The 27,715-nt window shown below is 38.2% G+C and overlaps 2 protein-coding genes across 5 annotated transcripts; one reads left to right on the top strand and one right to left on the bottom strand.

The window, feature by feature from the left end:
- Positions 1-190: 190 nt before the first annotated feature.
- srsf11 (serine and arginine rich splicing factor 11) lies at positions 191-5,741 on the bottom strand. 4 transcript variants are annotated; one of them, XM_033965386.2, is made up of 12 exons: positions 5,397-5,741; positions 4,029-4,162; positions 2,245-2,354; positions 2,093-2,173; positions 1,978-2,024; positions 1,774-1,907; positions 1,597-1,678; positions 1,408-1,521; positions 1,230-1,319; positions 1,078-1,149; positions 781-952; positions 191-667 (listed from the first exon to the last, which is right to left on the bottom strand). In XM_033965386.2, exons 1-12 carry the CDS (start codon positions 5,516-5,518, stop codon positions 467-469), a joined length of 1,359 nt encoding a protein of 452 aa, XP_033821277.1. In that variant the 5' UTR covers positions 5,519-5,741; the 3' UTR covers positions 191-466. The 4 variants fall into 4 exon arrangements, with proteins under 4 accessions (XP_033821277.1, XP_055077114.1, XP_033821278.1 ...); XM_055221138.1 differs by having other exon boundaries at positions 599-680; positions 5,397-5,680; XM_055221139.1 differs by lacking the exon at positions 5,397-5,741 and having other exon boundaries at positions 2,245-2,701.
- Positions 5,742-5,941: 200 nt separating this feature from the next.
- On the top strand, positions 5,942-26,934 carry xxylt1 (xyloside xylosyltransferase 1). The gene is made up of 5 exons (XM_033965390.2): positions 5,942-6,289; positions 6,386-7,017; positions 12,462-12,609; positions 17,579-17,711; positions 24,477-26,934. Exons 2-5 carry the CDS (start codon positions 6,481-6,483, stop codon positions 24,871-24,873), a joined length of 1,215 nt encoding a protein of 404 aa, XP_033821281.1. The 5' UTR covers positions 5,942-6,289; positions 6,386-6,480; the 3' UTR covers positions 24,874-26,934.
- Positions 26,935-27,715: the final 781 nt, after the last annotated feature.

A 27,715-nucleotide genomic window follows, 5' to 3' on the forward strand; every position in this document is an offset into this window, starting at 1 on the left:
CCTACATCCAAACTATGTTTCAGTTTTCACTGTTCTTTAAAAAAATAACTTACATTACATAAAGATTACTTTTATTCATCTTTCATTAAAAAAAACCAAACTAGAACACATTTCATTGCAGCATTTCAACAAGCTTACATGGACAATACAAATTCTTGAACATACAAAAGGGAGCTGCAGCACAAGTCAGTGCATTACAGTAAAGCAAACTGTTCAATTTGAGTAAACGGTGAGCACGTACAGTGCCCCAACATGACAACATATTATCCTGACACCATTATGTGTGTTCTGGCTGGTGGACAAAAAGCAACAAATACCAATTGCTTTATAAAAAAATACAATAACTATTTAAAACCCATTTTTATTTTTCCTCCCCATTCTCCAAGACAGTTTTACAATTTAAATCATAACCTCACAAAAGTAATCCATAAAAAATATCAAAGAGCAGTAGATGGATAGTGGTAAGTCAGTCACTCATGTCCATGTCCTCTTGCTGGTGATCGTCTCCATTTAACTTGGACTTTTTAGAGGCCTCAGCTTTGTGGGCATCGCTGGAGCCTTTGGGGGAGGAGTTTGAGTCTGAATCACTTTTTCTTTCCTCGTCATCCTCCTCTACTTCTTTTTCACTGTCGTAACCTTGTTCTTCTTCATCATAGTCACGGGTCACCTGTCAATAAACACTAGAAGTAGAATAATTTTGGTCTAACACTTCGTCAAGGCATGTTCATTTATTTCTATCATTTGGTCTTTGGAAAAATAAATGACATTTCTGGTACAAACCTTTACATCTCCCTTCTCACTGTCGGACTTGTGTTCTCGATCTCTCTCCTTGTCTTTACTTCTTTTCTTCTTGCTGTTTGAGCGCTCTCTCTCGTCTCGGCTCCGGTCTCTGTCCTCCCTCCTGTCTCGCTCTTTTTCACGCCCCTTGTCTTTCTTCTTTTCTTTTTTATGGCTGAATACAATCGCAGAAGATGGAGAACTATCTTGTAACATTTTTGTTTTTACAGTTTTCCCACAGATTAACCAATCCACCCATTTCTCTGCTTGAATTTCTATACTGTTAATGCAATTACTTACCGTCTGGGGGATGGCGACCTGGAAGGCTTTTTCCGAGGAGAGCGAGATGCACTACGGCTTCGTCTGTGCTTCCTAAAATGGACGATATTTAAAATGTGTAAAAACACATTCCCTTTTGAAAAGATATTGTCATTTCATGCGCGACTACTCACCGACTAATGCTTCGGGATCTTCTAGCACTGCTGTAGCTTTTAGGAGGTGTCTTTGATCGCTTTTTTGACTTCTCCTCTTTCCTTCTGTCCCTATTGAGGTATGATGATGAGAAAAATAAGTTAAGGACTTTTGTTTGTGACGTAAAAACAGTTCCACAAGGACACGGGAGAGCAGTACCTGGAACGACTGCGACGGCCTCTGTCTCGTGAATGTGACCTTCTCCGCCGTGGACTCTTGGACCTCCTTCTGCTCCTTGAATGAGACCTGCGTCGTGACCGACTCTTTGATAGTCTGTCATTAAAAAACAACTGAATTTAATTTCTCTTGGGGAGGGGTGTGAGGGGTGTATATAAAAAAAATTCTCACCTGTGCCTGGAGCGAGATCTGGACCTCCTGCGGCGTGACCGTGAACTGGAGCGGGAATGCTTACGCTTGTCATCTTTCTTGCCTTTAAAGACAAATGAGGATACATTGAAACTGAAGTATTGTAGTTAAATTCTGTGTAAGACATTAATGATAATTCAGCATAGAACAAGTACTTACTTCCAGGTTCAATGGCAGCAGATATCAAAGACTGAGCCTCTCGCACTCTCTTCATTGCTTCTTCAATCTCTTTGCTGGAGGCATCTGTCTTTAAGCCTGGAGCTAAACCAAGCCCTGCAGCTAAGGGATTCAATCTGCAAATGGCATCAGTTAAAAGGGTTGTTAATATTTTCTTCTATTATTTTTGAGGCTACAGTGTCTTACTTTGGGTCAATTGACTGCATAAGCTTGAGGAAATCTGCAGACAGAGCCTGAAAATGGAAAAAGTAATATTTCATTTTCATGAAGCACAGTTATCACCCCCTAAACTTGTCTTTACCTGTGGGTTCATATTAGGACCATGCAATCCCATGGCAGCCATTTGTTCAATGGTTGGTAGACCAAATGCTGAAGCCCCCATCTAGAACAAATTTTGTGTGGTACAAGTAATGCAGTTAAATCACTGATATTGTTACAGCAAAAAGAACTCACTGTTGCTAAAGGATTAGGCGTTGGGAGAAGTCCTCCTCCGGGCATCATCCCGGCCACAGCATTGGCTGGAGCGAGCAGGGACATAGCTTTAGATTCATCAGGAATCACTCCTGGAGAACACAAGAAAATTTCAAAATGGCCTCAAGACAACATAGACAACTTTCTTGCAGACAAGCAACCCCGTCTAACTACTCTATTGTAAAACATTAAGGACATCCACTGAGTCTTGTCTGTAAATCCTGCTCCCTGATTTTTGTGTGAAGCATCATTGTAGGATTAGCAGTTATGTTTTAAATCACAATACACATTGTGGTCAACACTGCCAAGATTTTATCACCTGTACTTGTATTTTAAGTCATGAACCAAACGTATGCAAGCACAGCCAGTTGTCCCGCGGGATGTGCTCTCAACTTTCATTAGATGTTTTATGAACAATCGACTCACGCCGGCTGCTTCGCTATAAAGCACACAAAAACATTGAGATACAAAAAACAAAGTTGATTTAGGTGGAGACAGTAGGGCACAATTCAATATCTCTTACTACCAGCATAAAAATAGCAAATCATATTTTGGAGTTTGTTGGTGGTCAGTATTTAATATGTCCACCACAAAAATACCAGATTATAATGTAATTCTTACCCAAGATTAACCCACAACAGCAGAAAGTCACTCTAACAGGCCTATAGTTCTACAGTTACTAAGCCACAAAAAACAATATATGAACATTTAAATATTAGTCTGTTTTAAGGCGATAGTCATCTATATGGAATCTGAAAATTATATTTTGGGGGATGAAGAGAGAGAGAGAGGGAGAAACATTCGCGCTCACACACTCACACACAGCCAACAGAAAGGACACTTGAGAAACAGGATAAGGCTGCAGTAGAAAAAACTGTTGGTGGCAATGTCAGCGGCCTGGTATATAGGGTTGGCTGAACCAGGAAAAAGAACTGTAAAACACAACAACAAAAAAAACACCACTGTTAAATGTCAGATTCACTTTTCTTCTTTTGGAGAGACTCAATAAAAAGTGATGTGATGACTGTGCGTAATAAAGCTCATATTTTTAAAAAGTCATGAAGTGAGATTTGTTATTATTTGTGTTTGTCTTTGGATGCCTGTTCAACGCACACTTGATGCATATCACTGTGCGAATGATGTCCCGGCATTTTTTTCCCTTTACATTAGTGTACAAGTATGCAAGAGCTTAATACTCTTCATTATTGCATAAAGTAACTAGTGAAGCACTACAGGCAAATACAGACATTTTACCTGTTGCCGAAAAATGTCTAACTCTTCCATGATGACTTCACTTATTGACCAGGAACAGCCAAGATGTATATTTGTATACCTTGTGATCATTATTTTTTAGAAATGTGTTGCATTAATGATTATAAACAGTCCTAAACCAAAAATACAATACTACATTTTCTTTTGTTTACTGGAGAAAACAAGAAGACAGTTGCAACCCTGAAGGCAATATTTCTGTTCTAATCTCTTGATGGCAGCAGAGGACCACTTTCAGCCAGCAAGGAAGGGCTCTCTGCAAAGGACTTGTCCACTATGAAAACCGAAACACAAATAACAGAGAGAGAGAGGTTTACAGCTAGTCTGCAAGACATTGGACACAAATGTATCGTTCTTTTAATAACTGACCTACTTTGAGGCATGATATAGCTATTGCTTGGTGAAAAATAAATAAAGTGTTTAAATACATTGAATATGGCTGACAAAATGTGTAAATGAATTGCAGAGTAAAAAAGAGTGAAAAATAAAACTCCCACCTTCTGCAAAGGGGACCACGATGAGGGCTCTGTCCACAAAGACTGTGTTGGTCAGGTGCTGGGACACTCCCACCGACTCCGGCTCTTGGAACTTTACAAAACAGACACGTGAGGTCACAGGCATGGGAGAGTCACTGGAAGAAAACACACACATGTTGGGCAAAGGGAAACAACCGACAAGAGGCCATCTGCTGGAAGGAGTTGACTCAAGGCCATTTCAGTTAAAATTAACGTTAGCAAATAATGTGTAAGAGAAACAAAATGTGTGTCACCCCCATAGACTGTATAAAGAATATTTCCATTAAACTCCATGCAATGGACTGAAAAATTAAAGCAGCTTTTATTTCTTCCATACAGTTAGTTATATCATCTAATTTGATATGTCCCCCAACAGGTGAACCACAGGTTTAGTGTATGGAAGTATAATAATATCACATTACAATTCCATGGTTTAGTGTCAATATGAATCTACCATGAGTGTCAGCTGCACGTCTTTGGGTTTTAGGCAGGACTGGAGCTGGAGACTTCAAAACTTGGGTCACTACAGATCAGACTGTGATATCAAACAGCCACCCAACTAACACACCCAAACCCACACAAATACACACACTTTTCATAGCCAGCTGGCTTGTCACAACATGATACCTGGCATGAAACATGAAATAAATAAATAAATATTATTTGCCTAAATTATGAAAGAAATCACACTGAACATTCAGTTATAGGCTGCAAGTGACTGAAGCACCAGCAGTGTTCCGTTTTATCATGGAGGGTTCTTATTTGAAAGTTTTCTATTGGAGGCACTGCCACCAGTTTGTCTCATGAAAATAATATGGCTTTATCTGGAATGATCCAGAGTATGGTATAAACAGGTATATTTTGCATTTAAAGTGTACTTTAAATATTTAAATTCTAAATACTTCTGGTCCGGTGTTGTCATCTACTCGAGAAAAGACTGTCAGACCCTCAAAAGTTACAATGTGTATTTACTGAGCAGGATTTAACCTCTCTTCTGCTCAATGGGCTCTCCATACAAGTCTGTACAACTGTGCAATGTTTTAATTGAAATTACTGTATACAGTTATTTTACAAAATAGGATTAACAGTTGTTAATCCAAGTTTGTAAAATACACACCCACTTCTGAAACAGTTGTGACACCCGTGTTATGTAGCCAGTTACATTGCACGTGCGTGCAGTATATGGGATGTAAGGGGCGGACTAAAAACAAACCAAAGGGTTAGCATTAGCAAAGGATACAGCATGAGGCTGAGTCTGACGACAGGCCTCAGACGGAGACTAGCTTTGACTTGTAATGTGATGCTTAAGTGACACAGACCCACACATACTTAAATGACTATGATACTCACTCGGGTGGGATCAGCTTGAGCTCCTCTATGGTACCGAGGAACCCGAACAACGTCCGCATTTGTTCGGAGGTGGTGCTGGGAGACACGTTGGTCACCTGAATGACGTGTGTGTTTGAACTCATTTTACCAGCGTCTTCAGCCGCAGTCTTCGGCAGTGAAAGGGTAAGCGGTCACCTGGTCGTCTTTGTAAAGGAAAATGCTAAATAAGTGCATCAAGAATCACTCAGTATGCGCTGCTGCGGACTAGTAGGCCTCCGCCTCTGCTGTACGCGGGGTTGCCAATACCGCGTGACAGTTTTCAGCCAAGAGGTCACTGGAGGACAAGACGCGGAGAACAAACAGAACCACAGAAACACAACAAACCTGGCAACAGGTTCATCCTGCGTCAAATTTAGAGATTGTGCAATTTATCGATTTTTACGTTTCGTTACATGGGTTAATATGTTAAATAATAATACATATATACAATGACAGAATGACCTAAGATATTTTTCTAGTAGAGGAAAAAGAAAATCAAGAAGATAAGCGTGATGACCTCCGTGGGCGGGGCCATATTCGTGTCAGAGAATGCTAGGTTGCTAATGCTGTAGACAGTATCATGTGAGTGGTTTTATAAAGCTGTTTGCCATCGTTTGGATCTATAACAATGAATAAGCACAGACCAAAACTAGTCCTCCAAAGGTAACATTCATTTGGGTTGGGACCTGCATTTGACATAGTATAAACTGACGGGGGTTAAACCTAGACGCAGATCCTCGGTTAGCATCCTTTGGAGCCTTGTGCATGTCAACAGGTTATATTGTGCGAGCCTACTTATCTTTTTTTGCTAGTAAAAGAAGATTTTGATTTTTCCTATAAAGGTGCCCATGAAAAGTAGGCATCTCCAAGTAATGGTAAGAATAAGCATGTGCATGATTTCAAAATGACTTTTTCTCTTGTACCATGTTGTACTTAAAATGCAAGTCTACAATATATAATGTGTTTTGCAGGTCAATGGGTGGAAATGTCTACAAAGCTGACTTAAAGAACATGGAGATCCGATCTTCTTACATTCCACCTTTCTCATGACATCTACAAAGACGTAATGGGCATCCTCAGATTTGTGGCCGGAATCATGGGCAGGATCAGTACATTTAGATCCTATCAGTTTGTGGTTCTTCTGGCCGCTGCTCTGGCTGTTGTAGCCTTTTACTACTTTGGGACAGAGAGGCAGAACTTTTCCAGCACTACCAAAAGAATTAAGCAAACCCAAGCAAGCCATAACACCAACAGGAACGATGCAGATCTAACCGTGGACACCAAATTCACCCCTTTGTCAGAATCTGTGGAGCACGGAGGAGTTCTACACAATGAAGAAGGAAGAAATCCACAGACCATAACTGGAAAAAGGAACAGCGTGTCGGCTAGTCAACATTACCATGCACTGATGATGTTTACTAAGGTGGATAAGAGTCGGAGTCTGCAGGATAAGTTCAAAGTGGCCATGTTGTCAATGGTGAAACATGCACACTTCGAAGAAGGTGAAGTACTGGTCCTACATTTTGTCAGTGACCCAGCGAGCCAGGAATTGGGGAAAAGTATGCTTCAGGAATTTTTAAAAGATGCAGTATTCAAATATGAGGTAGGTCCTGTTCAGCATATAAAGTTGGTTACAACACATTGTTTACAAATTAATATGATTTGTTTGGTTGTACACAATGGTCATATACATTTTTAATCACATTGCATTAATTATGTGCAATTGAATTATTGGTCCATTTTTCTTCCACTACAACCTTGATCTTTTGACTGAATATGTGGCACTACAACTGCGGGACCTTCAACCAACCGTCATTTTCCAGCAAGCTGGTGCTCTACCACATTGGGGTCTGCATGTTTGTGAGTTTCTCAATCAAACATTTCTAGACCGTTGGATTGGAAGGGATGGACCAATTCTATGACCACTATTTCACCAGATATCACACTCCTGGATTTCTTTCTGTGGGACTATGTTAAAGATATCATGTATCACACTAAGGTATGGGACATTACTGTCCTAAAGCAAAAGATAACAGATGTGACTGCAACCATTGATGAGGCAGCGAACATCGCAAACATGGCAAGCAATCCAGTACCATCTTGAAATCCTTCATGTGACTACTGGTGCCCATATAGAAGTGAATGAAATGAGGTAAAAACATTTGATATATTATCATTTGTTTTTGCAATACAGTTTTTAAATTGTAAAGAGACTTTATGGACACCCTGTATGTATTATTCTAGCTAATTTAGAGTTAACAGTAACCTTTCTGGTAGAGGACACTCCAGTTTCTTGACTCCATGGAGATGTTATTTCTTTGGATTAGAATGTTCCACAGTATGGTGTTTAACTTATCTATCTCTATGGAGACAAGTAGGTGATGTTCAGATTTGTGGACAGGGAGACCCCCGCTCACAGTAAGAATGCATGTTTTTCAGGGCATTGTTTTGAACCTTAAACTAAATAATTGCTTAAAGTATTGGCATCGCTGATGCTGTCAGTACAGTAGTAGAAATGAACACAAGAGGGCAGTATTGGTCTTCTTTAGTCTGTGAGGATCAGACGCCTCTTACTGCTGCATAATGCTCTGTCCTAATTCTCTGCTTTGTGTGGTTCACAAAGCTCAAGCTCATCAACTTGTTTAGAGATTACTCATCCCATCTCATCTTCATTACTAACGGCCTTTTACTTATGATTGCTCTGTTTCCTTATCTAAATCCAACAAAACACAGTGATGCAGTGCAACTTGTTCAATATTTTATACAATGTCTGTGTAATCCAGGGGTACCCACTCTTTTCACCAAGGGCCATATCTTGAAAAATATTCAACATGGAGGGCTACAGACCAGTGGTGAATAGAGTCAGTTATTCAGATGGGGGCATTTAACATAGTTTTGACTTCATACTTTAAATAAGGCTTGAAATATAATATTAGGTCTGTATGACAGTGCAATGTGATGTTAGCTAGCAGATATTTCATTTTGCTTCACACGTGGACAACTTTTTGTCTAGTTGACAGATTTTACATTTTGCTTTTACTATTTTGTTCAATGTTTGTCTTTTTTTTATTTGCAAACAGATGAACTATTGACCTTTTGAGTAATAATGCCTATAGTTTAATTATGTATTGACCACCAAGGTTTATGTTTTTGAGTCATTTCTTGGATGCTGATATCACTGTAGGGACATATCTGTATCTGAACTACAAAAACAGCATCTAGACATTCCAGTTCACACAAGTTTATGTTCATGGAATGTTCATGACTGTTCTGTCCCCTGCTGTAGGCTCGATACAACACAGATGTCATTTTGTGGATGCCACTGTCAGGGTAAAATCAGTGCCTCTGGCTATGCTAAACAAAACATTACTTTTATGTAAGAACAGGAAATTGTTCGAGCATTACAAAACATAGTTTTATGTAAAATGTAAAAGTTCACATGCTTCATGCTTTAAGCCTCAAGGTGCCATATGTTAGGCCATGAAATTGTCAAGTTCATACATTTTATCAAGCAGATCATTTGACTTTATTTATTTATGTTTTAATCTCTTATTTTATACTATTAATATTAGAGTGGCATAATTGTCTCACATGGGAAATAGACAAACATCCAACAAAACTGAAAACTGGCTGAAAGAGGGCCATATTTTTTTTTCTCAAGGACAAAAAGTTTGTGAACCAAGGGTTTAGATTTTCATTCTTGCCAACTTTTTCTTTAGTGATTCTCGAAGTGCAACCCTCAAACAACAGTTGCCAAAATCTTCACAAAGAACCTTCTGCTTAGTACTCAGAGCATAAACTTTCTCTTCAATACCAGACATCACCAATCCTTGGCATGAATTTACCTTCTGTTTGTTAAAAGAAAATGCGTATGCAGTTTATTTCGCAGACTTAGTCTTAATTTTTAACAAAAATGAACATCAGGTTATCTTGATGCAGTATTTATAATTCCACATTAAAAGTTGTTACCCTGGTTTTCTCATAAATTATATGAAATCTGTTTAAGGTATAACTTTTAACACTCCCTCTGAAATGCAGGTGCTCATTGTCTGAAGCCAAGTCGAGTTATTTTTAGCAATTCCTTTTTACAATCTTAATTACAACTTCAATATACTATCTGTTTGCACTTTGATTAGATTACAATTGATAAAATAGGCTAGTCTTGAGGTAATTGAGTTCAGTGTATATATGGCATTGCCATTTTTGTCAAAGATCACCTGTCTGTGGACCTTCTATTCTCCTGTTCAAAACCTAAATGTTTTGAATATTTGTCTGTCTTTTAGTTATGCAAATGATCCTGATAAAAAAGTGGCCATTGCTGGTATTTATCATGCCCCTTCAGCTCCTAAAAATGCTCTTAATGATCTGTTCATGATGCTTTCTAAACTGGAAAATTTTGAGGCCCTGATAATGGGTGATATAAATATTAACTGGCTGGAGAAAGAGTCCGAAACTTTGAAAGACCTACGCAATGGCCTAAATTTCACACAGTTAATTTCTATTCTGACTAGACCTGACCCTAGTTGATGTAATCTTAACAAACAAACCCCATAATTATGAGGCAAATGGTGTTTTTCCCTGACCCTAATGTGGCCTTTTATTAATACATTTAATGAAACTGTAGACTGGCATGAGCGTATAAGAACAATTAGAATGAAAAACTGTTACAGTTTCTGAGTAGAACCAAGGATTAAGGCAAGGCAAGTTTAATTTGAGAAAATTATGCTCCCTGGAAAACTGCTCACACAACTAGATTGGATTTGGATTGGACATTTTGCCAGAAGAGAAATAAATGTTTATCGGCAGTTTGAAAGGCAAAAACATCTTACTTCATGTCTGTGTTTATAAAGAGTCACAGAAATCCGGCAAAGTTCTGGAGGACAGTCAGATTACTCTCAGAACCTAGTGTTCACACATAATCAACAGATATTTTATTAGATTCAACTGTATTGTAAATGGAAATGGAGGAAATATGTGATGCTTTCAATGGGCATTTCATCTCTGCATGTGACGTTTTGGATAATAATGGTGGTCCTTCTGATCTTGATTGAGTCTTAACCTTGGGCAGATAATCACATTTTTTCTTTAAGATCTTTCACTTACTTAGAGGTCTTAAACGTTCTCCGCTCCATAGACCCAAAGAAGTCCATGGGAGCTGATGAGCTTGGTCCAAAACTTCTATTACCAGCTGCCACATATTTAATTCAACCTCTTTTACATATGTTTAATTTATCAATTAAAAGCAGTTATACCAATATTATGGAAAATGGCACATGTTTTACCTTTAGTAATAAATAATAAATGCTCTCTTTTGAAGTCTTTATCAACCAGGTTTCAGTAAAGGACATAGTACTGTCACTGCAACCACAAAAGACTGTGTAGATCTGCTTATTGATTTAACTAAAGCTTTTGATTCACTGGATCATATAGTCGTCTTGAAGCATCTGAAGCATAAGCATTGGATTTGACAATGCTACATGTAAGTGGTTTCAAAATGATCTTTCACAGAACCCAGGCAGTAGTAGCCGATGGTTTTAAATCAGATTTATCTATACCTCACCTGCTTGTTAACCTTTGGTACCAGAACATTTAATACCAGATTACATGACTGCATAAGTCTAAGGACTAGCTGCACCAGAACTGAGATGGGAAAGAGGCTTTTAACTGTTTTGCTTCACAAAAATGGTACATACTCAAAGGAAAGGCATAATTAGAGTCATTGGTGACATAATAGGAATTTAATAATCTGATAACAAACTTTTATACACACCTGCACCATTTTTTTATGTTTTATATGGACTTGTATAGTTGTTTCTTTTTTCTGTTTCTGTTCTATTATATTTTAAACAGGGTGTCAATGAAAAAGAGAGTCTGATTGCTCTCATTGGGTTCCCCTGTATAAATAAAGATAAATAAATAAAAATACATAAACAATCCACATTAAATAGTATAGTATATATCAAGAGGTGCAGGTTTCCACAGATGACCAGACAGAGCAAAGGCAGGTCTAAGTTCTGACCTACTTTATAAAATCACATGCATATTGTGAGGATTATCTAAAGCCCTTTACACATACTGATGTTTTCTGACTTAACCAAGAATGACCAGTAGCTTTCAGCACTTCTTTATGCTCTGAACATGTGTTTTCATTTTCCTCTGGAAGGCTTTGAAAATCTGCGTTTACTGCTTGCTCAATAAAAATCCCTCTTAATCTGCAAAAATTCTGTATTTTGTGCCATCTCATGCCAAGCTGTTATTTTAGTCTTGTATGCCTTGGTGAATTCGTGTTACAATAATTCAGCAAGTAGAGCCATTAAGCATAATGTGAGGGTTTTTTTTGTAACACTTTATAATAACAGCATATTAAAGGTTCTGTATTACACAAAGTAGATTCTTGTGAGCTGTTCTAATGTAGTGTCCCCCTAAAAAAAAACATACCCAGAGTTGTGTTTTGTTTCATTCACACATGTTTGAGTAATCCTTTTGTATTAATCCATCTACATCTCCAAAGCTCAAAATGCTCTGTTCCACCTTGTGATGTCAGGAAGTGGTAGTTTTCAAGTTAACAGCTCCTTTTACCTTTTGTTCAAAAGAGCTAGGCAATTCCAGGGTTGAAATTATCCAAATGAATCTAGTGAAGGTGTTTGGAGTTTTAAAACACAGTGTAGCACTTCCTGTATTTCCACATGACATCGCAAGGTAGAACAGAGCATTTTGAGCTTTGGAGATGTAGATGGATTAATACAAAAGGATTACTCAGAGTGTTTTCCGTTTGTGAGGAAACAACATTATAGCCTTTTAAGAATGATTTCAGCTTAGTACCTGCTTAATATCCAACCTCTTTGAATCATTCTTAATAATTGTAATAATAATGAAGAACTGTCCATTATTGTTCATGCTAAGGTTAATTAAGGTGTAGTTATTATAAGGTGGTACCAGTTTTTGTACTAGTGGCATTTCACACTGCTGTTGTGTTTTTTGGCAAGGCATGTCGGAATGTTAAAAGTGGTTCAACAGGCAGCAATGAAAATGTTCTCCATTCCATAGGTATTATTTCACGATGTGGTGGACCTCACACACAAGCTGTTCCCCATTGTGGAGGCCATGCAGAAGTATTTCAGCGCTGGGTCTGGAGCATACTACAGCGATGCCATCTTTTTCCTCTCTGTGGCCATGCACCTCATCATGCCTGAAAGTAAGAACCATAAAGCTGTAATATTCACTGTGTGGTCAAGACGAAGAAAGACTATTTTAGAATGTGTTGATATGCGAGGTTTTGATTCTTCCCAGAACTGCAGACCACTGTGTATGTATTGTGGTAGAAAACATGCATTTGACCTCCATCCTTCAGTGCCATGGACCCATCTCTAGATGTTAATCTTGTTTAGGACTATAGCTGGAGATGTTTGTTTATTGTGGATGTTTTGGTTTGATAGTTGAATGATAATTGGAGTCAATGGAACGGATTTAGCCACTTACATCTTTCTTTAGATAATTTAGCAAAATATCACTGTGATGTCACATTTTGTTGTTCATATATTGACTGAGATTGTGGTAGTGTTGCTCATGCTGGATGATGCTGGTGCACAGCTGGACAGCAGCAGTATGGCACGCCTCCAGACGGCACGTGTCTTTCTGCAGAATCCCAGGGATTTGGGCAGGAGGTGACCTGCTGCTGCTCACATTACTATCCCTTGTGTGCCTGCTGACCAGCAGAAGCACCACTGTGCTGCTGCTTTGGTCCAATTCAGTTGGTGTGCAACAGTGTTTTGGTCTACAAACAGACCCGACAATTAGGCTTTGGAGTCTGGATCAATAGTTACCTGAAGTACCAAGATGCCCTCTGACTGCAAAACACGTCATCAGAAAGCACAAATGCAAGATTGCTTCAACAATTGCTTTGTAGTTTTGAAACAAAGAAACACAAATTTAGAATTGAAAACCACTAAAATTGATTAGCATTAAGATGACATTGCAGTTGTTAAAATGCTTTATTCACTTGTCTACAGACTAACTGTGACACAGCATTAATCAGTATTTATATGTTCACCACCAGTTTAAAGTACAGCAGCTTGTCTGTTGGACCACATAATCCAGGCTTGTAGTGTTGGAGTTGCTCTGACTCTTTAGCTCTTGTGACTCCATTAGGACTCTCCATAAGGATGGCCATGTCACCTGTCTGTAATACATCAGATTTAAAAGGTGTTTTGCCAATTCATTGTAATTAAAGGTGGACTTGTGTAAGCACTGGCTGTGACGTGTACAGCTGTTTGAACTCAAATCCCACCACATGTGACTTTAAATCCTTATTGATCATCCACATGTGCCACTGGTCGGCTGAATCCGGATAGCCACACGTTTCTATTAAAAGCCGGCTTTTATCTCTAAAAGGGCATTACGCAAAAAGAGCGGGCTGCTGCACAAGCCACCATGCAAAACCATTTTCGACAAAACTATTTTCCATCTAGCGCGCCACGCATCCAAAATTATTATTTATGTTTAATAACAAAATGGAGTCATAAGTGAGGAAACTGAAAGGGCAGTACGTTATACATAACTATAATATTTAAAAAAAATGTGTAATGTAACTGTGAAGTACTCTGAAAATGTCAGAGACATAAATCAGCAGACTAACCAGTTCACATGAAGAATCCATTTGTATCTAAAAATATATATTATATCCAATATTTCTGTCACACTTTGCTCTTAATAAGCCACCTTACATATTGTTCTGTTACATCAATGTGTTACATGTCTTTGGACTCCCTCTAGAGGTACAAGCATGTCTTAACTTGAGTCTAGAATATTTTCCAAACATAATAGGAACAACAGTTTGCCAGTGTCAATCTTGTGAACAAGGCAAACTTTAAGATGCAAGCCTTCAGCAAAAACTTTATATAATAAAATATTGTAGTTGGATGATGTTCAAATGTTCCTGGTTGGTAGACCTGTCACAATAACAAGCGCAATATATTGCTAAAGAGAAATATTGTGATAACTGATAATATTGACACTAATTAAGATTTAAATAATGCAAGATAATCACAGTAAACCATTTTTAAATAGACTGTTTCATTAAAAGACATGAGCTGCAACAAATAAATGGCAGAATGTACCAATAATTAGCCATTAAAGTGAATTACAATAAAAATACTCCAAATCCTCCCATTTTTACAAGGAGAAAGCACTCATGATAAATACCGAGCACCAAAACATATTGTTCCACCTTTCATATATTGAACGATGAGTCAATTTAGTAATTACTGTGACAGGTCTACTGGTTGGTAATGTTTGCATTTGTCACTGTATTCATGGTGCCTCCAAATTCACATCTCACGTGGCCAGGTGTAAAAACAGATTTTTGATGCCAGTTTCATTCAGGCCACTTATTTTTCATTGGTTTTACAAAATGGCAATTTTACTAGCAACAGATTGATTTTTTTTTATAGGGTCACGTTTTGTACCGGTAATTACATTTTCCTATCGTTGCAACAACACGCCTGAGATCGGGTAGGTACATGAGTACTGTAAGCTTAAGCAAACATAATAGTACAATTACACTGCTACAGTACAACTTAAATGAATACAATTTATTATTTTTTGTGTTTTTGTTGCACATTAAATATTTTAAATAAAATTGATTTTTAACCTGATGAAAATGAAAATATGCTGCCAAAAGGCTTCTAGACAGAATAAAGTGTATTACTGATGCAAAACTGAAATTATGTATTCTTATTATGTTTTAATAATGCAGCTCTCTTTGTTATAAAATGTCATTTGGCCTGTGCTTTAGAGACTGTAGAGTATCTACTAGTGATTATCAAATACTATTTCATTTGTCACATTTGTAGGCAAACTGCAGCCCTCTCCTAGCATGCCCAAAATTACAGATTTTGTCAGACTAATCCGTTTTTTCCTTTATGAAATCACCATATTGCCATGACAATTGCTTTGTCTTTGTTTCTGTGTTGACAGTGTTGTCTGCAATGTTTTTATGGGAAACTAGTTAACACAAAAACATAAACCGTAAACCAAAGTGCCTAGAAGCCTCTCTGTTCCCTGAGCAGACACCAGGCCCACCAACTACAGTGCAGTAACTGTATAAACCCTCTTTCCTGTTTTACCGGCCCATGATAAGCCCTGAACTAAAGAAATGTCTCACACCCTTTGAAAATACTGAGCAGAGCCTCTCTGTTGCTACAGTGCATAAAGACCTTTATAAAGACACGGTGACAGGCAGCTTCCTTGTTTGGAGAGAATGGGCTACTGTCGGTCATGGGGAAATTTCTCTCTCTTTTTCTCACCCCAGTGTGACTCCAGTTTAAATCTGTCACGGCAGTATCACTGATAATTTTCTTAAAAACGGCATGCAAATACTTTGTGTATTATACATTACACATTGCATATTTTGTTCTGCATTTCTTTAAAAAAAACATTTTAAAAGCAATGAACAAGTCAGATTCAAACAAACCCAGAGAGGGATTAAGTAAATAAACTAACCTCTTGATGTAAACTAACATATAGGCTTACATATAAAGGTGACTGTCTTATTTCAAACCTAAAGGTGCACTGAGTAACTTCAGGTGAAGAGTCCGCTTGTCTGCTTGTCTCTTTGGGGATGTCATTGCTTTTCCAGGAATGCACCACAGTATGGCATTGCATGTGTTTGCCTTGTATTCATTCAATAACTGGTGTTTTATTGTTTAAAAATATACCGTGAAAACCATACATTCTCATGTGAGTTGACTCTTTTCTCCACAGATCTGACCTATAACTTGGGCAGTGGTGTCACCAGCTTGTCTTCATGGAGTTAGGCGTTTAATGTCATGCTGTGGAAAATTCCAGGGAAAGCAATAATATCTCCAAGTTGCATCGGCCCAATATGTGTAGAATAGAGCTGCGCAGGTTGTGAAATGCCATAGCATATCACATTGACTTTTATGATCTTAGCGGAGCTTAAGCTCTATCATATTTCAGTCTTTTGTTCCCCCTTTACTCTGCCTGTCAACAGTCGCACACACATCCCGTCTGCCCACTACTATCAAATCAGCTGTGTTCTTTGCCCCTAAACAAAAACCTATTGTCTTTAACTGAAAATAATGTGTTTTTGTCACATCAATTAGGTTAAGCCTCTTTTTCTATGCCCACGCTGGCTGGAGTATTTCCCATCTTTTCATCACTATAGCAACAAGCAAAACATAGGAAGCTAGAACAATGAGCACATGGAGTCTGCACATCCTGGTGGTTACTATTGTACTGTCAGAAACTAAACCCAGATGCTGTTTATCACTGTCAGCAGTTCAAGAAGTGCCTTTTATTTATGACATTATTTTATATATCAGGGACCGACACTGATTTTCTGTGGCATTTTTCCTCAAGCTTTCCTAACAACTTAATAAGGGACTGCATGACTGGCTGCTCCTAGTAAAATCAGCTGACCATGGGGTTTGCGCAATAGTGGCTGGAGGGTTTCAGTCATTTATTTAACTTTGTTTGAAGTAACTGACATAGTGTAGTAAGTATTTTAATTTGGAGACGATCAAATGTTTGCCATGTGGTTTCTAATCTTTCCAGTCCAGTCTCCAGTCAGTCACAACTAGGCCTGTCACGATAATTACTATATCAACTTCAATATATTATAAATGCTGCAATGATTTTTGGGGGTCAGTATTTATCATGGGGGCTTTTTCTTTGTGGTACTGGGACATTTTGGTATTTTTTTCAGCAATATGATAACATAAGAACTAAAATTACATAAACAATTTACTTAAGTGTTGCATTCTGCTATTTATTTATACAGCTCAAGAATATTTAACACATTGTACATGTAGAACACTTTTTTATGAATAATAATCTGTTTTATGGTTTGGTTTCAATAGATAGACCTAGTCACAACATTACTGAAAGAAGTAAAAGGGAAAATGTCAGTGGTCTAAGAGATCCAAGAAAGAACAAGTCACACTGACCTGTGTAATGCAATTGAAGACACTCATTTGATGCTACTTTTTTGTTTAGGTCAGAGTACACAGTGTATCATTGTTGGCCATTTACTCGTGGTCAGTGAATTAATCCATTTATGTAGTAATTCGGTAATTGGCCCCTACTCTAACTTTGTACTCTTCAATGCTGTATAATTATTATTAATTTTGTTGTGTTAATTACAGATCTGACCCGCATTGTGCAGCTTGACCTGGACCTTAAATACAAGACCAACATCAGGGACCTTTTCCAGGAGTTTGACCATTTTCCTCCTGGGGCTGTTATCGGCATCGCCAGAGAGATGCAGCCTGTGTACAGGTGGGTGCAAGCCACGCTAAAACTGACCACAATGATTTCCCAGATAACCTCTTAACAGCTGAATTTTAAGGGTGTGTTCACACTTAAAACCAGAACTAGTTTGGTTCTGGTTTGAGCCAGGTCTAGTCCTGATATACACTCAGCTAAAGGATTATTAGGAACACCTGTTCAATTTCTCCTTAATGCAATTATCTACTCAACCAATCACATGGCAGTTGCTTTAATGCATTTAGGGGTGTGGTCCTGGTCAAGACAATCTCCTGAACTCCAAACTGAATGTCAGGATGGGAAAGAAAGGTGATTTAAGCCATTTTGACCGTGGCATGGTTGTTGGTGCCAGACGGGCCAGTCTGAGTATTTCACAATCTGCTCAGTTACTGGGATTTTCATGCACAACTATTTCTAGGGTTTACAAAGAATGGTGTGAAAAGGGAAAAACATCCAGTATGCGGCAGTCCTGTGGGCGAAAATGCCTTGTTGATGCTAGAGGTCAGAGGAGAATGGGCCGAGTGATTCAAGCTGATAGAAGAGCAACGTTGACTGAAATAACCACTCGTTACAACCGAGGAATGCAGCAAAGCATTTGTGAAGCCACAACACGCTCAACCTTGAGGCTACAACAGCAGAAGACCCCACCGGGTACCACTCATCTCCACTACAAATAGGAAAAGAGGCTACAATTTGCATGAGCTCACCAAAATTGGACAGTTGAAGACTGGAAAAATGTTGCCTGGTTTGATGAGTCTCGATTTCTGTTGAGACATTCAAATGGTAGAGTCAGAATTTGGCATCAACAGAATGAGAACATGGATCCATCATAATAATAATAATAATAATGCCTTACACTTGTAATGCACTTTACAGGCTTGTCAAAGCCTCTCAAAGCTCTACACTATAGTCATTATTCATTCATTTCCACACTTGGTGATGGTAAGCTACCATTGTAGCCACAGCTGCCCTGGGGAGACTGACGGAAGCGAGGCTGCCAATCTGCGCCATCGGCCCCTCCGACCACCACCTATCATTCATGCACACACCACTTTCATACTAGGCAATGTGGGTGAAGTGTCTTGCCTAAGGACACAACGACAGAACTTGGTCTGAGCGGGACTCGATCCTCCGACCTTCGGGTTGGGGGACCAGCACTCTAACCACTGAATCATGCCTTGTTACCACTGTGCAGACTGGTGGTGGTGGTGGTGTAATGGTGTGGGGGATGTTTTCTTGGCACACTTTAGGTCCCTTAGTGCCAATTGGGCATTGTTTAAATGCCACAGGCTACCTGAACATTGTTTCTGACCATGTCCATTCCTTCATGACCACCATGTACCCATCCTCTGATGGCTACTTCCAGCAGGATAATGCACCATGTCATAAAGCTCGAATCATTTCAAATTGGTTTCTTGAACATGACAATGAGTTCACTGTACTACAATGGCCCCCACAGTCACCAGATCTCAACCCGATAGAGCATCTTTGGGATGTGGTGGAACAGGAGCTTCGTGCCCTGGATGTGCATCCCACAAATCTCCATCAACTGCAAGATGCTATCCTATCAATATGGGCCAACATTTCTAAAGAATGCTTTCAGCACCTTGTTTAATCAATGCCATGTAGAATTGAGGCAGTTCTGAAGGTGAAAGGGGGTCAAACACCGTATTAGTATGGTGTTCCTAATAATCCTTCAGGTGAGTGTGGACTTGGTTTGGTCCTGTTCTGGTAACTTTAATCATGTCTGGTCAAGATTTAGTTCCAGATTTAGTCCAAGTTTAGTTCCAATTTTCTGAACTGTGAATGCATCCTAAGTGAATCTGTCATGCTTCCCCAGTTGTATGATTTTACCAGTTCATATCCCCACTGAAACTGTTTTTATAAAAGTTGATTTATCTAATACTTTGGGGGCAAAATGTAGCCTACAGAAAATGATAGAAATGTTCAAGCTATAAGATAGTTATATAATGGCATATTAGAACTGTTCCTATAGGCCTATCATTACAAATATTATACCAACTTATCATTCAATATATGATAGGAGGGGGAGTGTCAATGTTATACTTTTGTTATACAATAAGATTTGAGTCATAGTAGGTTGAATTAACGTCTATGACTCATTACAGATGCAAAGTAAGTACTTAAGTGTTTTATTCTGCAATTTATGTGTTGCAGCTCATGTATTTTAACAGTATTGTAGATTAAGAATAGTTTTTTGTGGTATAAATCTGCTCTTGGGTTATTGTATCTGTGTCGTAAATTAGTTTCAATATTATCGTTTATCGTCTATATTTACTTCAGCAATGTATCAAACTTTTGACAGGTCTGTGTTCATATTGTTAATGCCAAAACAAAATATATATATCTTGGTGAGAAGTTTGCTTTGGCTCAGACATTTTATACTTTGAGAAAATACTAAACTTTGTCGTATTGTTGCCACGGAGATTGTTAAATATTTACTGACTGCACACTGACAATGCTACAGCAGAGACTTGTCAGTTTCTACTAGCACAAAAGTGTCTTGTGAACATTTCTTAATATTAACATGTATTTTATGAGTAATAAACTCATTTGTCCTTTTGTGTCATGTGGAAAATTGGTGTAAACAAGCCACTTAGTCGGAAGCCCTTGGCGACTTTACTGATTTTCCTTTCTTCTCTCAGATATACAAACATGGCACCACCGTTTTCCATTCTTGTCGAGCATCAAAACAGGACGTCATTGTGTGCGTGTGTTTGGACGGGTATTTGTCACATGACGGGGACTAAAATATGTATGCACACTCACATCATGGGGACCTGCCTCCCTTCTGAGGATAAAAATCAGGTCCCTGTGACGTAAATCTGTTATTCTGTTATTATTATTAATTATTATTAAAATAATAGGTTAAGATTGGGGTTTAAGTTAGGCAAGTAGTGACTATTTCTTCATTCCATGGTTATTTCATTGAGGCACAAACCATTATTTGACTATCTGAGAAAGGTTATAACTTTTTTATTGAAGTAGTTGGAGAATATTACAATACTGTACCACTGGATTGCACTGCATGAACACAGTAGTCAGATATTCTCTCATTTTCTTTGGCTCCTTCAGGCTCTTAACTGATTTCCATGTGCTCCAGCTACAGAAGTCCACTCATTCCGGGAAATCCCTGCTAATTTCTTTCAGTGTACCTTCAGACGTTCAAAACTCAGCATAGCATGACCTTCAAAACAATGTTACTGTATAATACCTCACAGTGTCACTCAGGGTGGTGCTGCCATACAGAGCAGTCTTTGAGAAGTGCAGTTTTTCAGCACATTCCAGGATTTATAAGGAAATTAAAATGTGCTGACATGATTTTTTAGAGGGATTATACGTCACTGAAGATTGGAAGGATATTGTTTTTTATCTTGAAGTGGTTAGAGGAAAATCAAATCATTAAAATTGCATGGAACCTCTTTTGTGACCTTATGAATACCTGTTGCATAATGTATTGATTCAGTGCGTTTTTCCTCTTGAATAGTTGGTATTCACCAGATTCAGTTAATGCGATTGTGTACTGTCTGTCATATACTCACAGACCATGAGCCTGTAGCCTTTCCACTGCAGTGTTTCCTGTCACAAGTGCTGGAGGCTCTCAGCAGTTTGGGTGCTAATGGACACAGCATTATGCAGCAGAACACATCCTCCCACCAGCCACATTCACAGCACATCCTGCCACTGAAAAGTTCATTATTGGAAAAAGCCCTGTGTCTTCCCCTCCAGCTGCAGTTGAAATGTTTTAAAATCCCACAAGGCTGCACCCACTTACATAAGTGTCACCACAAACACAACAGAACTACACACTGTAGCCATGCAATGTTCACTTAATTCAAACTCCTACGTGCTTCAGATTGTAACAAAGGGATTTTGATCTCGCCAAATTTTGTAATATTCACAAGTAAGGGAAAAGTTCAGTTCAGTTCCTGCATTGCTGCGTGACTAACAAAAGCATTCATTGTTCATTCACACCTGGAGTTGTATGGTAAGCTATTTCTAAAGCCACAGCTGCCCCGGGGTGGAATGAAAAGTCACTTTATCATAAATTTGAACATAAAGGAAAATGTCAATTTTCAAGAGATTTGGGTCATAAAGAATAAAATCCCTTTGCTCTTTTCTGGGAATCATAAAATATCTCACTCACTTGCACGACTGGAAAATATATCATTTTATTGTAACTGTGCAATAGGCAAGGCAAGTTTATTTGTATAGCACAATTTATACACAAAGTCATTCAAAGTGCTTTACAGAATAAGAAATACATTACAATCACAAAACAAACAAATCAAAACATAAATAATCATCATAAAATTGACTTTAAAAGAGAAGACTGCAGCTAAAAACCTTTCAGTCATATGCAGTGTGTGAGATGGTTCATATGGCACTAACGGTAGAATGTGATAGAATGCGGATAAACTTATAGATAACTCTTACAGAAAAGTATAAAAAATATTCACCAAGAGATGCTTTTGCAATAATATTATGATTATTATTCTTATCTACCCTCAACAATATAAACAGCTTGTCCAAAAACCTCAAACAAGATGATCTGATAGTGAAAACGTCCTCCATGCTGCTTTCTGACAATACCAGAATACACTTGAATGTACGCGCCTCATGCCGACTGGGCTTTGTCGTCGCCATGGAGAGGAGCAGACATTTCACAGGTCGCCTTTGAACTGTTCCCTCTGTCTTTGTGTATCAGAGAGCATCCTGTCACTGGCTTAAACCAAGAACACATTGGGTATGGTATGGCAGCACAGAATGTCCCCTCACTTCATAATGAACCTCGTTCTCTCAGAGCGGCTCAGATGGTGCGGGAGACAGACACTTGAGTTTGAGGGGTGGTGCTGGTGGAGATGGTGTAAATTGCTGAAGAAGACCACAGATGTGTGAACTGCCGCGCTGAAGATGAGGCACTCAGACTTGCACTGATTCTTTTGTTCCTATGCCAGGATTTACTGTTCTGATACAAGAGTGCAACACACTCAATCTATGAGGAATTGTGTCCCAGCCATAGCTCATAGCATCAAGGTATTGAGCTATGGCTGGATGGTCAGCTGACAACTAAAAGTCGTGAACATTGGTTAATAGGTAATATTAGTGTTATTGTCTCCTTATTTAAACCTCTTTCATATTTGAGCCTAATGGTTTGTCTGACTTTTTGTTCTGTATGTATTTTTATATTTATTTTGTTAACTGTAAGCAGTGTTGCGCAATAATGATGTACAAAGTAAGGTAATACAGATAACATTTTTAGTAACACACTGATCTAATGAATTCTTTTTTTAAATATAATAATTTGATTTCTTATTAACTCTAGTAACTATGCATTACTTTTTGTACAGCCAAAACATAAATTCCATCTTTAAAACAATAAAAAGGGTATACACAGCTTTTGCAGATCAGCTATGAACCAAAACAAATTCATCTTGGTTTATGGTGAACTGTGCGTGACAACTCTTGTTAAATGTCCAGTTTGAATATAATCATTATGTCCGTCTCATTGCATCTGTCAGTAGAAAACATCTGAGCTGTTTAGATTGCACTGCACTCGTGTCTCGGGGCACGTAGTTCTGTCATCTTCTTTAAAATGACAATGCCCTATGGAATAATTCGTCCCCAGTCACTAAATCAGCCACTATAAAACAGTGGACGAGCAAAGGCAGCCCACAGCTGCTGAATATAGGTCAGTAATAATATCACAGCATGACTCAGAGGATCTGCCTCTCCCACCAGATCTGATCATACCACACAGTGAGGGGTCACATGTTAAGTACGAGCTGTCATTTTCCCACATAAACTTCGTCTGCATTCTTGCTTTATGTGCTGCCGTGTAAACCCACCACACCAATGCTGTAATGTTTGAAGTTCCTATATTAGGCTCATCTTTTATTTTGTTGATCTTTTATCAAAACTGCATTGAGTTCTATTTTGTTTCATTCAGAGAGTTAAAGTAATTCGATAGTCAAGCATTTTTATATTTTGGACTTAATGTTCTTTTACGTGTCCCTCTCCTATCACTACTTCATGTTCATAATTTAAGTACTTACATTGTGTTCACTCTGAGGTGCTCTTAGCTTTTAGCATCTTGTTGCCAATAGGACCTTTTAAGGAATGACATGTTTGAAGACGCACACAGACCACAATGTTTTGTCATTCATTTTATCAGTTTTGACTTTGTTTGTTTGTGTAATATTTACAACATTTACATTTTTTAAGCTAACAGATGATGAAACTTTAGAAATGTATGTTGTATGTTATTTATTATTTATCTTTTTACAGCGAGAGCCCAGGGAGAGCACTTAGACTCTCTTTTTTACAGATGCCCTGTTCAAATATGGAAAAAAACAATAACAAAAAAACAAACAAAACAAATTAATACATAAGTCTATTTAAAGCATGAAAAACAGGTGCAGGTGTGAGTATAAATGTTATCAGATTATAAAATTACATTGGCAGCACCAAAGTATCGAATTTTGCTTGTCCTTGAAATATATTTTGTTTTAGTGAAGCAAAACAGACAAAAGCCCTTTTTTCCCATCTCAGTTCTGGTGCAGCTAGTCCCTAGACTTACACAATCATGTGATCTTGTATTAGATATTCCTGTATCGATAATTAACAAACAAGATATTCTAACATGTATGAAGCAGTCCCTTATTTTAAAATGTATATGGTGTTCTATTAATAACAACATTATATTTGTTGAGATTTTTTATGTAATTTTTAACTAACTGATGTTTTTCTCCTCAGGCACACATTTTGGCAGTATCGAAAGGAGAACCCGCAGAGCAAAGTGGGCGAGCCCCCTCCTGACGGCTTGCCAGGGTTCAACAGTGGAGTGATGTTACTGGACCTGGGAGCCATGAGGACTTCAGCTTTGTACAACCAGCTCCTGCAGCCCAACAATGTGGCCAAGCTTGCAGAGCAGTACCGCTTCAGGGGCCATCTTGGGGACCAGGACTTCTTCTCCATGATTGGGATGGAGCATCCAGAGCTGTTCTACCCTCTGGCCTGTGGCTGGAACAGGCAGTTGTGCACCTGGTGGAGGGACCATGGCTACGGAGAGGTGTTTCAGATGTACTACCGCTGTGAGGGCCCAGTCCATATTTACCATGGCAACTGTAACACACCCATACCCAATGACTGAAAGCAATTCTGCATCTCGGGATAAGAATGTTAGATAAGAATGCATAATATCGTTTGTGTTACTGAGCAAATATTAACAAGAAGATACCATGAAAACTGAAAAAAACCTTTACATTTTGTATGTAAAGACAAGGGCTGTAGTCATTTAACTGGTCAATAGTGTCTTTGAGTCAACCAATTTTATTATTGGGCAAATAATTATTTTATGAGGATTACAAGGCTATCTATTGGCCACAAGCCCACAGCAGAAAGTTGGCAGCACTGAATAAGTTAGCTGGAGTTTTGGGAGAGATGGAACAGTCCCAAAATGGATAATTTTGTGAGCTTTGCTAGAGCCCCATATCTGCCCCCTTTTTGTTGATAATGGATGCACAGGGTATGTTTTCACTGGACCAAGTTTTTCTTTCAGCTATAGCCCTAGTAAAGGCACAGATGTGTATAATTTATTGAAATGAACCTTTTTCACTGTTTTTGGAAGAGAAACATCTTTTTGATTTGTGTTTATCGTCCTACAAATACTCAAAATAATTTGCAACCATGGACCTTTTTAGAAGTATCCATTGAATAAGATTTTATAACAAGGTCGTAGCAGTACTCGTATAAATAATCCAGTACAATAGTCTAAAGGCCATTCCATTTTTCACTTTCTCCATTTCCTCTTAGTAATCCACACTTATTTCCAGCATCCCATGTTCTCTCAGCATCACCTCTTGTCAACACCAAACAAGGTCCTAACGGGGGTCTAATCTCATCCTGTGTTCTTTAGTAACCCCAACACATTTATTTAAAAAAATAGGAATTTTGTTGTGCCATTTTTTTCCTTTCCAAGTGAGATTTCAGATTTTCTTTCTTTATCTCCTGTAAGTAAAATTCCACTCTAAAAATACCAGTGTGGTGGAAGTAGGTGAAGATCAGGGCAAGACATTTGATGACACAGATGTCTTTTTCTATTCTATCTGTAGTTACTCTGAGGCTGTCAGACAAACAGTGCGAGAACAACAAGTGCACGTTTTCCGATCGAGTGACACAGTTGTCAGCGTGACCCACTTCTTACAAACACTGCCCTTTATCGCTAAACGAATACAGCAATTCCAAGAAAAGTCATCAGTCAATAAGGATAGAGGGATGCTCACTTTGACATACAAACACAACTGGGGACAATGAAATAATGCACAGCGCCATCACTGGACTGGGAAATGAAATACTCAAGAATAAACGTTCCTCCAAAATCAATTCATTATCCTTGAGTTCTTCCAAAAGGGGATCAAAGCAGCGCAACATGTACGCAAGTCTTTGAATGTAAATGAAGCTTGATATCTGTATAAGGGATGCACATAGAAGAGATTAGAAGACATGATTTACCTTTTTGTGAGTGCACTTTGAAAACCGACAAGGGACTATATGTTTTTACTGTTTTGGGGGCATACCACTCCTATTCCGATTTATATATTTTATTTCTACAGAGTATTACTTTTTCAAGGTCCTGTATCAGGCAAAATTGATTCTTGTGAGATTTTAGAAATGTTATAATGCTGTTAACTCCTCAAAAATATACTTGAAGTTGTGTTTTGTTTCATTCGCACATGTTTCAGTAACTATTTATTATTAGGCTGTTTACATTTCCAAATCTCAAAATGCTCTGTTCCACCTTATGATGTCATGAAGTGGTATTGTTCAAGTTAATACCTATCCTTTACCTTTAGTTCAATAGAGATTGGCAATTCCAGTGCTGAAATCATCCATATGACTCCAGTGAGAGTTTAAAAACACAGTGGAGCACTTCGTGTTTTACCACGTGACATCACAAGGTGGAACAGAGTGTTTTCTGTCTGAGAGAAGAGCTCAACCTAAATATGCAGGGTTTGTGTGTTAAACATGTGAATGAAACAAAACACAACTTCAGGTATGTTTTTGATGAGGAAACAACATTATAACATAGATGACAAAATGCCGTAATATAGGCCTTTTAATGATTCTTTATGATTTCACAAAGTCCCACTGAAAAGAAATCATACAGCAGATTGCTCTTTTTATTCATTTGTTTCCTTAAATAAATACATGTAAAGAATTTTTGATTTGTGTCTTTTTTTTCCCTTATATACATGTGTGTTAGTGCACTTACATTGATGGCCCACTTGTGTCACTCAGACTGAGAGCACACACTGAAAATTCATCAGTTAAAAACCGTTTAGTCTCTGGCTGGTGCTGTGAAACCTACAGAGTTAGGGCAGTTTCCTGGGCTTTGTCACCAGACTTCTTAGAAATGTTAGTTACCAATAAAGATTCATAGAAGGGCTGCATAAGAAGCTAATGAGGAAATGCAAGATACCCACCCTTTCCTGTGAATGCACTAGAATGACAATGTTCAAGGACAAACCTTTTGGGAAAAGGAACATATAGGAGTCAGGGAAAGCTCCAAGCTCCCACTGAAACTGATAACTGAAAACTACTAAGATAAAGTGTAGCACTTACTGCATGAAGAACTTTATTAAATATTTTTGTTTTGAAATTTAAACCCAAAAGCCAAGAACCATAGTCTAAATGACGCAAATTTTTTAATTATTTAAAAAAAAAATCTATGTTATGATGTTTCTTTTGTGTTTTGTTTCATTCACACATGTTTAACGCATTTAATACTTCTCTCAAACTGAAAATTATTCCACCTTGTGATGTCATGTGGTGATACAGGAAGTGCTCCACTGTGTTTTTAAACTCCATACACCTTCAATAGAGTCATTTGGATGATTTCAGCCCTGGAATTGCCATCTCTACTGAACTAAATGTAGAGGGTAGCTGTTAACTTGAACAAACTACCACTTCATGACATCACAAAGTGGAACTTT

The sequence above is a fragment of the Periophthalmus magnuspinnatus genome, chromosome 4 (assembly GCF_009829125.3).
Source record: "Periophthalmus magnuspinnatus isolate fPerMag1 chromosome 4, fPerMag1.2.pri, whole genome shotgun sequence".
In the NCBI taxonomy this organism is placed as follows: domain Eukaryota; kingdom Metazoa; phylum Chordata; class Actinopteri; order Gobiiformes; family Gobiidae; genus Periophthalmus; species Periophthalmus magnuspinnatus.

Bases quoted from the DNA above. Each gene is read 5' to 3' on its own strand.
- srsf11 (XM_033965386.2), bottom strand. From the start codon at position 5,518: ATGAGTTCAAACACACACGTCATTCAGGTGACCAACGTGTCTCCCAGC. The intron at 2,174-2,244 runs GTGAGTTCTTTT...AATTTGTTCTAG, and splicing joins CGCCTAATCCTTTAGCAACA to ATGGGGGCTTCAGCATTTGG. The intron at 1,679-1,773 runs GTAAGTACTTGT...TTGTCTTTAAAG, and splicing joins TGCTGCCATTGAACCTGGAA to GCAAGAAAGATGACAAGCGT.
- xxylt1 (XM_033965390.2), top strand. From the start codon at position 6,481: ATGGGCATCCTCAGATTTGTGGCCGGAATCATGGGCAGGATCAGTACA. The intron at 7,018-12,461 runs GTAGGTCCTGTT...TCCATTCCATAG, and splicing joins ATGCAGTATTCAAATATGAG to GTATTATTTCACGATGTGGT. The intron at 17,712-24,476 runs GTGGGTGCAAGC...TTTTCTCCTCAG, and splicing joins GAGATGCAGCCTGTGTACAG to GCACACATTTTGGCAGTATC.